The 17,577-nt window shown below is 35.9% G+C and overlaps 1 protein-coding gene across 1 annotated transcript; it reads right to left on the reverse strand.

Annotated features, from left to right (window-relative positions):
- Positions 1-2,921: 2,921 nt before the first annotated feature.
- On the reverse strand, positions 2,922-16,168 carry LOC134268672 (large ribosomal subunit protein eL33-like). The gene is made up of 5 exons (XM_062750919.1): positions 16,116-16,168; positions 14,291-14,353; positions 14,036-14,188; positions 11,626-11,773; positions 2,922-2,986 (listed from the first exon to the last, which is right to left on the reverse strand). The coding sequence occupies exons 2-5, from the start codon at positions 14,338-14,340 to the stop codon at positions 2,963-2,965; spliced, it is 375 nt and encodes a 124-aa protein (XP_062606903.1). The 5' UTR covers positions 14,341-14,353; positions 16,116-16,168; the 3' UTR covers positions 2,922-2,962.
- Between the last annotated feature and the right edge of the window lie 1,409 nt (positions 16,169-17,577).

Genomic DNA, 17,577 nt, shown 5'->3' on the forward strand with positions numbered 1-17,577 from the left:
ACCCCCGGGGGTCATGATTTTAACAATTTAATATCTACACTACCCAAGGATGCTTCCATATAAGTTTCAGCTTTTGAGGCCCAATGGTTCGTGAGAAGAAGATTTTTAAAGATTTGTTCTATATATGTCTATGTAAAACTTGGATTCCCTATTGTGGCCCTGCCCCACCCCCAGGGGTCATGATTTTAATAATTTAATATCTACACTACCCAAGGATGCTTCCACATAAGTTTCAGCTTTCCTGGCCCAGTGGTTCTTGAGAAGAAGATTTTTAAAGATTTGTTCTATATATTTCTATGTAAAACTTGGATTCCCTATTGTGGCCCAGCCCTATCCCCGGGGGTCATGATTTTAACAATTTAATATCTACACTACATAAGGATGCTTCCACACAAGTTTCAGCTTTCCTGGCCCAGTGGTTCTTGAGAAGAAGATTTTTAAAGATTTGTTCTATATATTTCTATGTAAAACTTGGATTCCATATTGTGGCCCCGCCCTAACCCCGGGGGTCATGATTTTAACAATTTAATATCTACACTACCTAAGGATGTTTCCACATAAGTTTCAGCTTTCCTGGCCCAGTGGTTCTTGAGAAGAAGATTTTTTAGTGACCCCACCCTATTTTTGTCTTTTCTTGATTATCTCCCCTTGTAAGGGGACTTGGCCCTTCATTTTCACAATTTAAACTCTCCTTCACCCAAGGATGCTTTGTACCAAGTTTGGTTAAAATTGGCCCCTTGGTTCTTGAGAAGAAGTTGAAAATGTGAAAAGTTTACAGACGGACGGACGGACAGACGGACGGACAGCTAGACAGACAGACGGACGGACGACGGACAAAATGTGATCAGAAAAGCTCACTTGAGCCTTCGGCTCAGGTGAGCTAAAAAGGACTGACTGACTGACTGACGGACTGGTCAAAAATATTTTACCTCACGCAACTACTTGCGTGGGGTATAATAATGATATACATGTATTTTAGTGGTTATGTTCTAGATTGAGAGATTTGTGTTAGCTGTTCATTGTATTTCAATGTTCACAAATGTTTACAAAATAAATTGTAGTTTAAGTGTTGTTAATGTTGTTCAATGTATATGCATTGTTTTACAAATTTAGAAATTTTAATCAATATTGAACCATTTGTGCAATTCATCGGTAATTATTTTGGTGTCAATTGTCTTTCCATTTTTAATATTTCCGATCGATATTTTCAAATACTAAAAATGAGATGGTCTATGCATGATGTCTTCATATTTGTGTCACCCATTTTTTATTATCTAACTAACCATTAGTTTTTTTATACCCCCCGCCTGAAAAGCGGGAGGGTATATAGTAATCGTTAATTCCGTCTGTCTGTACGTCTGTCCGTCCGTCCGTCTAGCTGTCCGTCCGTCTGTTACGCTTTGGGGTAGCCATCTCTTATCCGCAACTCCTCTCATACCACTGAATGAAATTTGATGCAACTTTCACAGAATCTTTATTACATGTTGCCATTGTGCACCTCCTATTTTACTTTTTGATCCGACATATATTTTGGGTTTCCCGGCCACAGGAAAACATGGACTTTTTCACCAGTTAAAACCATATGGGAGGCGGGGGGTATCATTTAGTGAGCTCATCGCTCACAGTACCTCTAGTTTAATTATTCATATTTGAAAGTTACAATATTTTAATGTAACACTTTGTTAATGTAATGTAACCCTGAACCCTCACTCGGACCCTACAGACATCCATGATTTGATTTCTAATAACTATTCTGACTTTTTTTACTTATTTAAAATTCTATTGAATCTAATAGTGATGTGCTATAGATTTCGAATCATTTCCTGGACCCATTTTGACTGATAAGATGTAAATGAAAAGGACATGACTTTCTGGAATGCAATTAAAGATGAATTTAAACCTGAACTGAATATCACTTTGGAATGTTCCGTCGACCTGACTAATACATAGGGCCCAGGGCGGGTGTGTGTTCCGTCGACCTGACTAATACATAGGGCCCAGGGCAGGTGTGTGTTCCGTCGACCTGACTAAGACATAGGGCCCAGGGCGGGTGTGTGTTCCGTCGACCTGACTAATACATAGGACCCAGGGCGGGTGTGTGTTCCGTCCACCTGACTAATACATAGGGCCCAGGGCGGGTGTGTGTTCCGTCCACCTGACTAATACATAGGGCCCAGGGCGGGTGTGTGTTCCGTCCACCTGACTAATACATAGGGCCCAGGGCGGGTGTGTGTTCCGTCCACCTGACTAATACATAGGGCCCAGGGCGGGTGTGTGTTCCGTCCACCTGACTAATACATAGGGCCCAGGGCGGTTGTGACAGATCAGGAGGGGAAGCTTACTCCTCCAAGGCATCTGATCCCACCTATGGAAATTTAAGGAGCCGTGTATACGCCCTCTTTAAAAATATGTATTGTTTGGAGATTTTTTAACCCGCCATGAACACCTTTGTTCACTTTCATCAAACCACGATAAGTTTCAGAAAGATTTTTTTGGATCAACCCTGGTACAAACAAATATAATTGATACAACTTTAAAAATATACTTCCATGTAAATGAGATTCGTTTAATTGAAATAAGTAATTTGTTCCAAAATAGATCTTCGAATCTAAATTAATCAGCATGCATGAGCAGGTTGAAATTGGTTGAGCAGTTGCAGAGAAGAACCTTAAAATGTTCAGATGTTAACGCACAAAGCACAATGCAAGGAGGATGAATACAGATAGCATTATTTTACACAAATGACCTAAAAATTCAACCATTGCCACAAGCTGCCATATGAGGGCATTACATGTATTGTTTCACAAACACATCTAGTTAAATAATTTTTTAATATATATATTTCTACGTAAAAATTAATCACCTGTTGAGCTTTATGGTCAGATAAGCTGAAAAAGTATTTGGCGTACAAAACAAAAAAATAAGGTTTTTTTTAATTTATTTTTTTCTTTTGTACATATTTCTATATCCTTGATGGGTACAGCATCTAAAAATAAAAACAAAAACACAAGTCAGTATGGATTAACAACATATGAAAAATACATGTTATTGTAAAAAAAAAAGCAAAATATCTTATTAAAAGGTTGTTTTACTTGTTGAAAGGTTTTGGCACAACAAATGCTTGAAGAACAGGAATGGCGTTATTTCTAATCAAGATCAGATCAACTAAAATCAGGGAAAATCAAAGAAAGTTCCAAGGAGCAGTTAAATAACCTTAAATAACCTTAATTCCCTTGAAATCTCAAAAAAATGTGAGTGCTTCATTTTATGGTAATGTATTGCAACAAGAGAGTCTGATCAGTTCTAGTGAGATTGAATTCAACTGGAGAATAATGATGGTAAGAAAATTCTAAGCCTTGGTTTCCACAAATGTCATTACATTCAGTCTTTCCTCTAATGCATATTTCATTTTTAAAAAATACTTTTTACCACTTAAAAGTTAAAACATCAAATAAATGGTGATCATCAGGACACAGAAAAAAAAATATAAAAACAATTTTTTAATTTTTATAAATTGAGTTCAATATTGTTGATTGATGGAATCAGTTTATTTAAACAACAAAATGCTTTCTTTGGTTGTAAGTTGGGGAATGCATGTTGCAAAAAAAATACATAACCCTCGTAAGCGGGTTATGTAAAATATTTTCTGCAATAGCTGTGCCATTCACTCCCGTACTAACAAACAAAGACAGGCATTTTTATAATTCTGTTTAAATAATTATTTAAAGTAGGATTACAAAGATCAATTATCGTATTAATGATACATCCGTCTTAGTACATTTCATCGATGGAACAGCCACTGATCAAGAAATCAATACAGTTGATGTGCCTAGTGTTGTTCATGCACTGGTTTCTTAAGAAATAAAGGAGATATTCAGTGGATGTAAATATTCTATCATATTCCAACTTTCTAGGTGGAATCTGCATTCAACTTCAATGGTTCTTTTATTTTTTTAAACAATCTAATTATATTCATTTCAGGCTGGCTTTGTCAAAGACACTTATGGTGGTAAAAATAAATGAGCAAGGCTTAAATTATTCATTAACAGATTTTAGGGGTGAGGAGTATAGAAAACTAGGAGGAAATTGAACATTTTAATCCATTGTCATTTCAAATTTTATGAATTTTTGTTTACCATTTATGCTATATTTTGCAGAATAAACTGCAAACAAGAGGCCAAAGGGTCCTGAATATCTCTTCTGATAAATTGTACAATCTATCACTTCTATTAGAAACCTCCAACTCTATTAGTATCATAAGACCAAAAATGCATCAACTGACAAAGGTTAATAATATTTCACTAGTTAAGACTGAAAATATTATAATATAATTAAACAAGAGGCCCAAGGGCCTTGAATCGATCTTCTGATAAATTGTACAACCTATCACTTGTATTTGAAGCCTCTAACCCTAAGTATCCTAAAACCCAAGTTGCATCAACTGATAAAAAGTTTAATGATTCTAAGCCAATGAGGACTGAAGATATTTTAATAAAGCTATAAAAAAAAAACATAAGTAGGTCACGGTGACCTACTTTAAGATTGAAGTTTTCTGAGGACTCAAGATGCATTAATAGACAAACTAAGATTGAAGATTCTAAGCCATTATGTATTTGAGATATTCAAAAGTAGGTCACCTTGACCTACTTTTTGGTCTACATTTTTGGAAAACCCAAGATGCATCAACTGACGAAGTTTGATGATTCTAAGCCAATAAGTACCAGAAAATTAAATATAGCCATAAAATGTCGAAAGTAGGTTATCATGACCTACATTTTAGTCGACATTTTTCAGAGTCCCAAGATGCATCTGTTGACAAAGTTTGATAATTCTAAACCAATAAATACCTGAGATATTCAAAAGTAGGTCACCATGACCTACTTTTTGGTCGACATTCTCTGAAAACCCAAGAGGCATAAACTAACAAAGTTTGATGATTCTAAGCCAATAAGTACCGGAGATACTTGAATATAGCCACAAAATGTCAAAAGTAGGTCATCGTGACCTACTTTGTCGACATTCTCCGAAAACCCAAGATGCATCAACTGACAAAGTTTGATGATTCTAAACCAATAAATACCTGAGATATTCAAAAGTAGGTCACCATGACCTACTTTTTGGTCGACATTCTCTGAATTCTTAAGAGGCATAAACTAACAAAGTTTGATGATTCTAAGCCAATAAGTAGTGGAGATACTTCAATATAGCCATTAAATGTCAAAAGTAGGTCATTGTGACCTATATTTTGGTTGACATTTATCAGAGGCCTAAGATGCATCTGCTGAGCAAATTTGATAATTCTAAGCCAATAAATACCAGAGATATTCAAAAGTAGGTCACTGTGACCTACTTTTTGGTCGACATTCTCTGAAAACCCAAGAGGCATAAACTAACAAAGTTTGATGATTCTTAGCCAATATGTATCAGAAATACATAAATATAGCCATTAAATGTCAAAAGTAGGTCATCGTCACCTACATTTTGGTCGACATTCTCCAAAAACCCAAGATGCATCAACTGACAAAGTTTAATGATTCTAAGCCGATAAGTACTGGAGATACATAAATATAGCCATAAAATATTGAAAGTAGGTCACCATGACCTAATTTTCGTCACTCTCCGAAAACCGAAGATGCATCAACTCACAAAGTTTGATGATTCTAAGCCAATGAATACCTAAGATACTGAAATATAGCCATAAAATTTCGAAAGTAGGTCATGGTGACCTACATTTTGGTCAATATTTTTCAGAGTCCAAAGATGCATCAGCTGACGAAGTTTGATGATCGTTGGTCTGAAGGTAATCAAAATATGCCTTTTAAACAATTTGAAAACAAATGCCTGCAAAATTCTAAAAGTAGGTCACAGTGACCTACTTTTACTTAAATATGTTTTTAGGTCCCAAGATGCAGCAACTTACAAGATTTGATGATTCTAACCCTCTCAGTGTCTGAAATAATGGGATGAAATGTTTTAAAAAGGATAAGTCATAAAGTTCAAAAAGTAGGTCACGGTGACCTACTTTTAAGTTGACGTTGTTCAAGGACCCAAGATGCATCAACTGACAAAGTTTGATGATCATAGGCCTTAAAATGTCCAAATTATGCCTTAAAATCAATTTGAAAACAAATGCCTGCAAAATTAAACAAGAGGCCCATGGGCCTTATAGGTCACCTGAGTATTTGTAACAACTTTCAAACACTTGAATTTGGATTAACCCAGAGGCCATGAAATTCACAATTCACGATTTTGAAAGAGGTACCATTGCTTATCATAATTATTAACTAAACATGCTTACTCTATTTACTTAATACCCAGAGGTAGATCAGAGTAACAAAGAGAAAATCCACTTCCACTTTATACCCAGTTGTGCACCTCACCCTAAAGGAACCACTGACCCAGGGGCCACATATTTCAAAATTTTGCAAATTTTAAAACAAAATGGTTGATTAATACCAAAGAGTAGATTTAAAAGCATTAATTTATTTTCAGACTATGTAGCCCCCCCCTCCTCTGAACCAGGGGGCATAAAATTCACAATTTTATAGGAGGCACTCTTGCTCATCATAACTATGTCCTTAGTTAGTTTATCTAATACCCAAAAGCAGAGAAGAAGATTTTCAAAGAATAAATGCATTTTCACTACATGATCAATAGAGCCCCCCCCCCCCCCCCCCCAACACCAGAACCCTTAACCCTGGGGCCATAAAATTCACAAATCTGGAAGAGGCACTCTTGCTCATCATAACTATGAGCTTAGTTAGTTTATCTAATACTCAAAAGCAGAGGAGAAGATTTTCAAAGAATAATTGCATTTTCACTACATGATCAATAGCGCCCCCCCCCCCCCCCAACACCAGAACCCTTAACCCTGGGGCCATAAAATTCACAAATCTGGAAGAGGCACTCTTGCTCATCATAACTATGTGCTTAGTTAGTTTATTTAATACTCAGAAGCAGAGGAGAAGATTTTCAAAGAATAATTGCATTTTCACTACATGATCAATAGAGCCCCCCCTCCCCTAAAACCAGAACCCTTTACCCTGGGGCCATAAAATTCACAAATCTGGAAGAGGCACTCTTGCTCATCATAACTATGTGCTTAGTTAGTTTATTTAATACTCAGAAGCAGAGGAGAAGATTTTCAAAGAATAATTGCATTTTCACTACATGATCAATAGAGCCCCCCCTCCCCTAACACCAGAACCCTTTACCCTGGGGCCATAAAATTCACAAATCTGGAAGAGGCACTCTTGCTCATCATAACTATGTGCTTAGTTAGTTTATTTAATACTCAGAAGCAGAGGAGAAGATTTTCAAAGAATAATTGCATTTTCACTACATGATCAATAGAGCCCCCCCTCCCCTAACACCAGAACCCTTTACCCTGGGGCCATAAAATTCACAAATCTGGAAGAGGCACTCTTGCTCATCATAACTATGTGCTTAGTTAGTTTATTTAATACTCAGAAGCAGAGGAGAAGATTTTCAAAGAATAATTGCATTTTCACTATATAATCAATAGCGCCCCGCCCTAACACCAGAACCCCTGACCCTGGGGCCATAAAATTCACAAATCTGAAAGAAGCACTCTTGCTCATCATAACTATGTACTTAGTTAGTTTATTTAATACTCAGGACCAGAGAAGAAGATTTTCAAAGAATAAATGCATTTTCACTATATAATTCATAGAGCCCTGCCCTCACACCAGAACCCCTGACCCTGGGGCCATAAAATTCACAAATCTGAAAGAAGCACTCTTGCTCATCATAACTATGTACTTAGTTAGTTTATTTAATACCCAGGAGCAGAGAAGAAGATTTTCAAAGAAATAATGCATTTTCACTATATAATCTATATAGCCCCGCCCTAGCACTAGAACCCCTGACCCTGGGGCCATGAATTTCACAATTTTGATAGAGGACTCAATGCTCATTACATTCATGTCAACAGTTTGTCTGCTTGATGTCCAGGAGTAAAGAAGAAGATTTTTAAAGATTGCACTAATTTTAGTGGTTTTGGTCCCACCCTTCAGGCCCCAGGGGGGTGGGGACCATGAAATTCACAAATTTTGTTCCCCTTCACCCATAGATGCTGTATACCAAATTTGGTTGAAATTGGTTTAGTGGTTTCAGAGAAGAAGCTGAAAATGTTCAAATGCTAACACACGACGCACGACGGACGACGAAAACGGATAGCAATAGGTCACCTGAGTTACTCAGGTGACCTAAAAAGTAGGTCACCATGACCTACTTTTTAGTTAACATGATGTGAAGTCCTAAGATGCATCAACTTACAAGATTTGATGATCCTAGTCCTTATAGTAAGCAAAATATAGACATTTTTATTAATTGTAAATTTAGGTCAACTTTGAAGTGACCTTGAGACCACGCCCTTTGCCCCAGGGTCATGCCTTGAACAATTTTTAATCTTCAACATATCCTGATCCTTGTATGCAAGTTTGGTGAAAATCTGCCTGGTGGTTCTGGAGTAGATTTTTTTGCAACCAGTACTTTTGGTTTTGTTTTCCTGATTATCTCCCCTTGTTTTAGGGTCCCAACCCTTATTTTAGTACTAATGGTAGCCCTTGGGCCAAGGATACCCTGTGACAAATTTGACACTGATTGGCCAAGGGGTTCTTGAGTTATGGCCCATATTCTAAAAAGTTAACGCACAACGCACAAATGGCCATAGCATTAGCTCTTTGAGCCTTTGGCTCAGAAGAGCTAAAAATACCATTAAGTAAATCACAGTGACAAAAGTAGGTCACTCTGACTTCTTCTTGGTCGACATTTTCCGATACCCAAGATGACTCAACAGACAAAATTTGATGATTCCGAGCCAATAAGTAGCAGATATAATTAATAATAGCCATAAAATGTCAAAAGTAGGTCACCGTGACCTACTTTTTGGTCGATGTTCTTTGAGAGCCCAAGATGCCTAAATTGACAAAATTGGATGATTCTAAGCTGATAAGAACCTTAGATATTCAAAAGTACATCACCGCAACCTTCTTTTTGATCGACATTCTTCAAAAACCCAAGATGCCTCAACTGACAAAGTTTGATTATTCTAAGCCAATTAGTACCTGAGATATTTAAATAAAGCCATAAAATGTCAAAAGTAGGTCACTGTGACCCACTTTTTGGTTGTCACTCACTGAAAACCAAAGATGCATTGACTCACAAAATTTGATGATTCTTAGCCAATAAATACCTTAGATACTTAAATAAAGCCATAAAATGTCGAATGTAGGTCCCAGTGACCTAATTTTTCATAAATATGTTTTAAGGTCCCAAGATGCATCAATTTACAAGGTTTGATGATTCTAAATCTCTCAGTGTCTCAAATAATGGGATTAAATGTTTTAGAAAGGATTAGTCATAAAGTTCAAAAAGTAGGTCACCGTGACGTACTTTTGAGTTAACATGATGTGAAGTCCTAAGATGCATAAACTTACAAGACTTGATGATCCTAGTCCTTATAGTAAGCAAAATATAAATGTTTGTATTAATTGTAAATTTAGGTCAACTTTGAAGTGACCTGAGACCACGTCCTTTGCCCCAGGGTAAATCTTCGACATATCCTGATCCTTGTATGTAAGTTTGGTGAAAATCTGCCTGGTGGTTCTGGAGAAAAAGAGTTTTTAGCAACCATTACTTTTGGTTTTGTTTTCCTGATTATCTCCCCTTGTTTCAGGGTCCCAACCCTTGTTTTAGTATAAATGGTAGCCCTTATGCCAAGGATACCCTGTGACAAATTTGACACTAATTGGCCAAGGGGTTCTTGAGTTATGGCCCATATTCTAAAAAGTTAACGCACACCACACAAATGGCCATAGCATTAGCTCTTTGAGCCTTTGGCTCAGAAGAGCTAAAAATATACAACCCTTCTTTCATCTACCCTTGTAAATTAAATCAAAGGATATAAATGCTACAGTTGGTAAATCATTGATCCATTGAAATATTACTAAACCACAAATTATCATTTTTCTCTTGATGTTCAATATATTTGTATTTCAGACAAATGCCTCAATAGCCTCACACAATGAAGAGCCTTTACCCAGGTCACCAATCAAGAACTGTATAGTGAAGGGAAGTAACTCTCTATCAGACTCGTCATCAAGTGTCATCATCAATACACCAAATACAAGATTTATTCAGAAAAACTTAGTACGTATTTTCCAAAATAAAAAGAGGTACATGGACAACATTGCTCACCTGAGCACTGTGGCTAGGATAGAAGCAAAAATCAAAAATATTAAAATCTAAAATGTATATTAAAATCTTAAATGTATAAGTGGTCCTAACCTACAACCCCTAAAATATGGGGGGAAGGGGGGGGGAGGGGAGAGAGAGGTATGATTTGCAGTGTGCGCGAAAAACTTTTTTCAGCACTAGCCCAATCGGGCTAGTAATGAAGAACAATTACTAGCCCGAATCAGATTTTGCTAGCCCACATCGATACGGAAGTTTTCAGATCCAGTTGTGAATTTGTTTTTGTTTTTCACGTGTATGCAGTAAGTACAAGTCATGGTCTTTTTCACCTCGTTGTATTACAGCCAAGGCCGCCCCTCCTTCCACTTGTTTAGAAATTCTCTTGTCCTTTTTACTTCATATTTCTTTTTAACATAACGCAACCATAACCAGAAGTAAATGCTGATGTGTATTTTATAAACCCAAACTGTACAGAGAAGACCGATTGCCGAAAGTTCTCGACACGCTTAAACAAAAGAAACCCACGCACATGTAAAAAGAAAGGAATCAGTAAAAATTCTTATACTTATTTTATTACTTTTAAAGATTTATCAACAAATAAATGTAAAATGCATGCAACTTTTCACTAGACCGATCGGGCTAGTGCTGACCTACATTCTACTAGCCCGATCGAATTTTTACTAGTGTTCGGGCATCGGGCTAGTCCTTTTGGCGCACACTGGATTTGTAACTAGGAATAAACTGAACATTTTACCTCATTATCATATCAAAGTTCTGAATTTTTGTTAACCATTTATGCTTTATTTTGCAAAAGAATCTGCATAAACGTACAAACCTTCTCCATCTACCCTTGTAAATGAGATCACAGGATAAAAATGCTACAGTTCTTAGTGCACTGATCCGATGAAATATTACTAAAACACAAATATTACTTTTCTCATTTTGTTAAATGTATCTGTATTTCAGACAAATGCCTCAATAGCCTCATACAATGAAGAGCCCAAACCCTGGTCACCAAACAAAAACTGTTGAGTGAAGGGAAGTAACTCTCTATCAGACTCGTCATCAAGTGTCATCATCAATACACTAAATTAAAGATTTATTTCGATGCTACATCTCAGCCAGTCGAGTGTCCAATTCTTATCTCCACATCTCTTACCTTAGTAGACTAGATTTAGATTGTGTAATACTACTGAAGACATTCATAAAGTTACCATTCTTGGCAACAAAAACTATGTATTCAAAAAAGCAATTTACTGGACAAAGAAGAGGGGTTTGACAAGCTTCTGTGTCATGCAATTTGACTGGATGTCCTAGACCTTCAAAGTTTGAACCAAATCAGCCAAGGGTGATACACTGCAAATCCAACATTAGCTAGCAAAAATGCCAAAGCTGTAAAAAACTTACGACTCTGACTCTTTTTCCCATGGCTGATGATGGCAGATTCTTCCTGAACTTAGCTCGTACAGCTCCGCTGTTTCCGTGAGATCGGGTGACTTTACCCCAGATGACTCTGATACGGCTAGCTTTGTCATGTCCAGGACATGCTGTCTTCCTGTAAAAGTTAGAGATAAAAGGATCCTACAGATCAATCCTAATGAGATAATACTAGTGCTCTTATTATGCTATGTTTTCTGACTGAAAAGAACAAAATGTCTCAATGCCACTTTGCTTTAATATTAAATGAAAATCAACAGTCAATTTAAACATTTAACAAGTTAAAATGTTGAGTTATTTCAGACAAATGCCTCAATTAGCCTCACATTAGCAGAGAATTCCTCTCTCAACAGACACAACAAGAACTGTTCTGTCCGTGAGTGAATCCCAAACGTCAGACTCGTCATCGATGTCATCATCAATACTCAATCAAAATTAGTCCCCCCCCCCCCCCCAAAAAAAACTCTGCACCAAAAATATTGCAGAATATTTGTTAAGACTTTTCTTTAAAACATATCAATATGATTTTCTCAGATATAATCATACTTTTTGAATGCTCTAGCTCAATCTAGGTTAGAACTAACAAAACTGTACACTCTGATCGAAGATTTTTCTTTTTACACTTGTCTTTCATTTATCAATTCACCAAAATGATAATGAAATATAAATTTTTAAGCTTTAAACTCTCAGTGATTTATCTAGCTATTTTGTTTTACTACCGTTTTATAAGTAAAGGGGAAAAATGAGAGCCGCAGGCTCGATCTGAACGCCGGAGGCGCGACTATTCTAAGGGGGTCAGGGGGCATGCCCCCCAGAAAATTTTTAAATAAATGGAGCAAAATCCTGCATTCTTAGAGCTTCTGATGGTCTTTTGTAGACCTTTACAAAGGCCACAAAAACTTCATTTTTGAGACAAAATATTAAATAACAAAAAAAAAATTTAAACCAAATCAGTACTTTATTTAATTTTTTCTCTCAACATCTATCACAAATCAATTCTGTCTCTCATGTTTCACTACTAACATTGTTTTTGTTGTTACTCCATTCTTCTGATTCATAGTGATTTAAGCTCCATCTTACTCATCTACACTTTTCTTAACTCTGCAATCGCATACGTATATTTTGACATCATTGACATGGCACATGTTTACCGATCAATATCAACTAGAAGCTTGAATAATCTACTCTCGCTTTTAAAAGCGTTTGAATGACTAGGATTGTGAATTAGGATCATCTTCCCAAGTCAAGAGTTTCTGATCCGCTCCGCTCCACATAAACCCTTGACCGAATAGGCTAAGTTTGACGGGGTTTACTGTCACGCCATCTAGTGAGATTACATATGTTGAACTCTCCTGACCTCTGCTATTATCCAATCAGAGTAAACGAATTCAAAAGCGAATTCGAGATAATATTGGTAGTCGGTAATAAATTCAATATAACTCAAGACAACTAAAAAACTGAGACAAACCTTTAAAAGGGCTATCTAATGAAAAATACGTAATCCTTGGGACTAAAACTGACGTGTTTTTCTGTTTACGATGTAGTTTCAGTTTAAATAAAACAATGATTTTGATTTGTTCATGCAAACTTGCATGAGGCCATTCAGAGAACGCATTTCTAACCCCGTCAAACTTAGCCTATTCGGTCAAGGGTTTATGTGGAGCGGAGCGGATCAGAAACTCTTGACTTGGGAAGATGGAATTAGGATATGCTGTTAAACTTCAATTGGACAAAAACGGAAAATTTCAGTACGATGTTTTAAATATTCTCCGTTTAATTGGAGACTTTTCTATCTGAAAAAGGGGAATTTTTCACCTTTTTCAAGAGGGGAAAGGTACCGTTTACTGGTAGTAAAAACAGCCTTGATAAATCCCTGACTCTGAACAGAAAACATGTTCATTTCATAGGGATGCATATTTCAAAATATTTCGTATCGTGATATATCACAACTTTTCCCCACAATATCACCATAATATCATGATATTTTTAAAAGCAGTTTTTACAATGATTTTATATGAAAAGTCATTATTTTTCTAAAAAATATGCTAGAATAACAAAAGTTTACTTTCTTGAAATTTTTATGTATATAAATCAATTATGTTTGAATGGTAAGATGCCGTTCTTTTCACTTTTTACAACATTTTTTATACTTTCTGTAATTGTAATTTGAAAGATTGAACAAATAAATAAATAATTTCTGGACTTTATGATATGTACCTAAAGACCGGTATTTAAGTCTCTGTATCGTGATACGTATCATGCAACAAAAAATTGCGATATACCGGTATACCGATAAAATCGCACATCCCTATCATTTCAGAATCTAAACTTTCCGTTTCATATCTGTACTCAGGATAATATAGAACTCTGTATTCCATACCTTTTTGCCTTGTAAACGTATGCACATCTTTTGCCATAATAGAATGGTGTGTCTTCCTTGCATGTGACTCCATCGATTTTCAAAAGAGCGGTGTTTTCATGTTGGTTTCTCAGTCCTCTCTTGTAACCGGTGAAGACAGCCTTACAGTATAACCTGAAATCATTTGTTATTAAGTCAGCTATACAGTACAACCTTCATGAGAGAACTAATTTTGTATCATTTTTAAAGGGGAAATAAGCGCGATTTTTTTTTTACCTTCCTAATTTTTTAGGTGGATTTGCTGAAGGTGTATTTGCTTCCGCCATTGTGCTTTGTTACCTGTATGAAATAAAATCCCTCGTTAGATATGTTAAAAATCAATAAATTCATTCAAATTTAAATTGGAAGGCCCACCATAAACAATGGTATAAATTATGCTGTGCTAAATAAGAACAAAGTCGCACTTGGGTTCTCATTTCATGTTGTCTAGATGTGTAGAGTTTTCAAACTGAATTTGATTATATCAAAATGTTTTTCAATATTTGAAGTTCATATTATTATTGTTAATAGCAAGCACAGTTGCACTACTTGTCACTGCTAGCTTTTAAAACAATGCCTGGGCGAGAAAATTTGAATTTTGATCTGCAGTCACCTGCAGTCCCATAATCCTTAGAGCAATGTATCTCGCCTCAAACTACTTCTTACAGTAACAAGACATTTCAAGAAAAAAAAACTTGGCTTGATTTTAATGGATATATCAGGGTTGTGGTAAACCACTCGCCCACTCGCCAATGCGATTAAAATTTCAAGTGGGCGATGAAGAAACAAAATTTGATCGCCCACATGGCAAGCATCTTGTTCCTGGAACATGACCGTGCTTTGTTTGTATTTTTATAATCCACTTCCTTTTTTCATAACAAACACTACGCTAACCATGACTTTTGGTGTCGTGTGCAAACTATTACATTTGTATACGATACAAGCACTTGCGTGACCTAGACATATGCCCTAGTGAAACCAATAATGTGGCGGTTTATTGATGGAGTATAAAAAAAACAAAAACGTACTGCACAACCACAACGTAATACATATTTTAGCGAGTACAACTGCAACATGTGAGCCCGTAAATCACATTGTGGGCCCCTAAACTTTGAAAAGTAAGGGGCCCACATGGCTCCTAGGATGTAAATGGTTAACCACAACCCTGATATATAGTAGATTATATGTTATTAGTAAAATTCGCATTGCTCAGACTTCGATTTGTCATGTATCGTCAAAGTCTATACGTAGCAAATGGCACGTACACTTTTGTACAGCCCGATCTAAATCAAAACTAAATAAGTATCCGCACTCACTCTAACAATTAATCACACAGTCAATGTATTATAAATATTATCATATTATAATATGTTGACGGTGCGACCGTTAGAGCAAGCGCAAACTCTTCTATTGTTTTCATTTAGATCGGGCTCGTCAAACCGCAAGTGACATTTGGTGCGTCTAGACTGCTCTAACGGTCTCGCTGTCAACATATTACTAGATATTTATAATCAACATATAACTAGATATTTATAAACACAGCCACTGTTACATGCACAGGGACTGATCTTATTTTAAAATTTCATGTTACAAAGGCCATGATTCCAGACTTAAAGCAGATACCAATTCATGTTTAACTTATGCACTTAATTTTCATCTGTTGTCAGAAAAAGAAAATATTCATTCAGGGTTAAAAACACATCAAGAACCCCCCCCCCCTCTCTTTTCCCATACATCTCTCTCAGAATATATATTCCTCTTAACCTTCACTTACAAAAAGAATTAAAAATTACAGTTTATACATACAGTCTCATAAATATTTCGTTATTCATGCTATTTAGCGTTTTTTCAACACAGAATTCTCAATTTCATGCCTTTTTCTCAGGTATTTCATGAACAATCTGTCAAAAATCCCACCGTAAGGCTATCATCAAACATTAAATTTATTATTTACAGATAAGAATATCTTAATTTAGAGATGGGCTCCACACATCACGCAACATATCGATACACTAACTAGTAAAAGTTTAAAAATTAAAAATAATGTTAACTTTGTCAGTACCAAAACAACGACGGGAGATTGAAAAAGGAAGCGGAAGTATACTCAGCCTTACCACATTTCCAAATATCTATGTAAAAAAAATCCTCAAAAATTAAATTGAAATATGGTATGTTGGAATAAATAGAATTTTTATAATATATGGGTAAAATATATTTATATTTTGAATAGGAAAACTTCCCTATATTATAACCGGAAGTATATGTGTAAATGAGGTCCATAGAAACACAAACAATATGGAAGTCGTCGAGCTGAACTGATTAACGAGAACAAATCAACACATAAAGGCTAGACAGCGAGAAAGTGTAAGAAATCACATCCTTTTAACTTTATTCAAATCTTTCCTTCTTTATATTGACACGAATTTGATGGAAGTTCATAAATCCAGAAGTGATTTTGCGATTTTCCTTTGGAAATCTATATTGTGTAAAATAAGTTTAAAACATTTTCAGGAAAACAAAGACCATGGGCAAAGGACAACAAGGTAGTTACTGGTGTTTGAATAGCATGTATAGCGATTGTTTTGGCCTCATTGTTAATTAAATTGAGTGAAAAAATACATAAATATTTAATAATAATGCAGGGCTCGAAATTTTTAGGGGGGGGGGGGGGGGGTCATATAGGCTTTTATTTTAGATTTTTACAGGTTAGCTGAGAGATTTCTACGTCTCATTGTGCTACATGTAGTAGAGATTGAACAAAACTGAAGCTCTAAAATAGTATCTTAAAAAATCATAAAATATGTTGACAGTGCCAATGTTAGGGCGAATGCAAACTTCCGTTTTCGATTTGGCTCTTCCAATCACATGTGACATTTTGTACGTCTATAGACTCTGACGTCACATGATATAGTATGCAAGTTGCATTACTAAAACAAAGTCTGAATGTTTTTTAAAATTTTTATATTTAAGAACCCTTAATCTATTATATAACTGCCATCCATTAAATAAAGGTGAGTTTCATATTTTATGGAACTTCAAGGTGCAATGATAACACATATAGTTTGAATCAAGATGCAATTTGCTAAGCATTATGGGACGATGGAAATAAATTCCTCTGAATCATTTTGCAGAGTCTGCATAGCTCGCAATGACAAGTGGTGCTTTTAGCCACTCACTGTGACCTCCATTAATTCAAAATGATATATGGCTTATCTCCAATAGCAAATCCCAACAGCTAAACAAAAAAGATTTCTTTGCTGTTAGTTAGTAGTGCCAATTTCAGATTCTACATATATTCTTTATATAAACCTTGAAGTTGTTGTTGTACTTTTTGTTCATTAACTTAACTGCCTATATCTCATAGCTTTTCAAGCTTTTCACTCTGTAGAGCCAACATTACTGCTACATTGCCAAAAATTTCAACTCATTACCGCTACATTTTTTCAGATTTTCGACCGATCAGTACCGCTACATTTTTCCGGCCAAAAGCAACTCATTACCGCTATATATTAATCAGCCCCAAA

This window comes from Saccostrea cucullata, unplaced genomic scaffold, assembly GCF_032062105.1.
Source record: "Saccostrea cucullata isolate Sc308-1 unplaced genomic scaffold, CSIRO_AGI_Scuc_v1 ctg9176, whole genome shotgun sequence".
NCBI classification, from domain to species: Eukaryota; Metazoa; Mollusca; class Bivalvia; order Ostreida; family Ostreidae; genus Saccostrea; species Saccostrea cuccullata.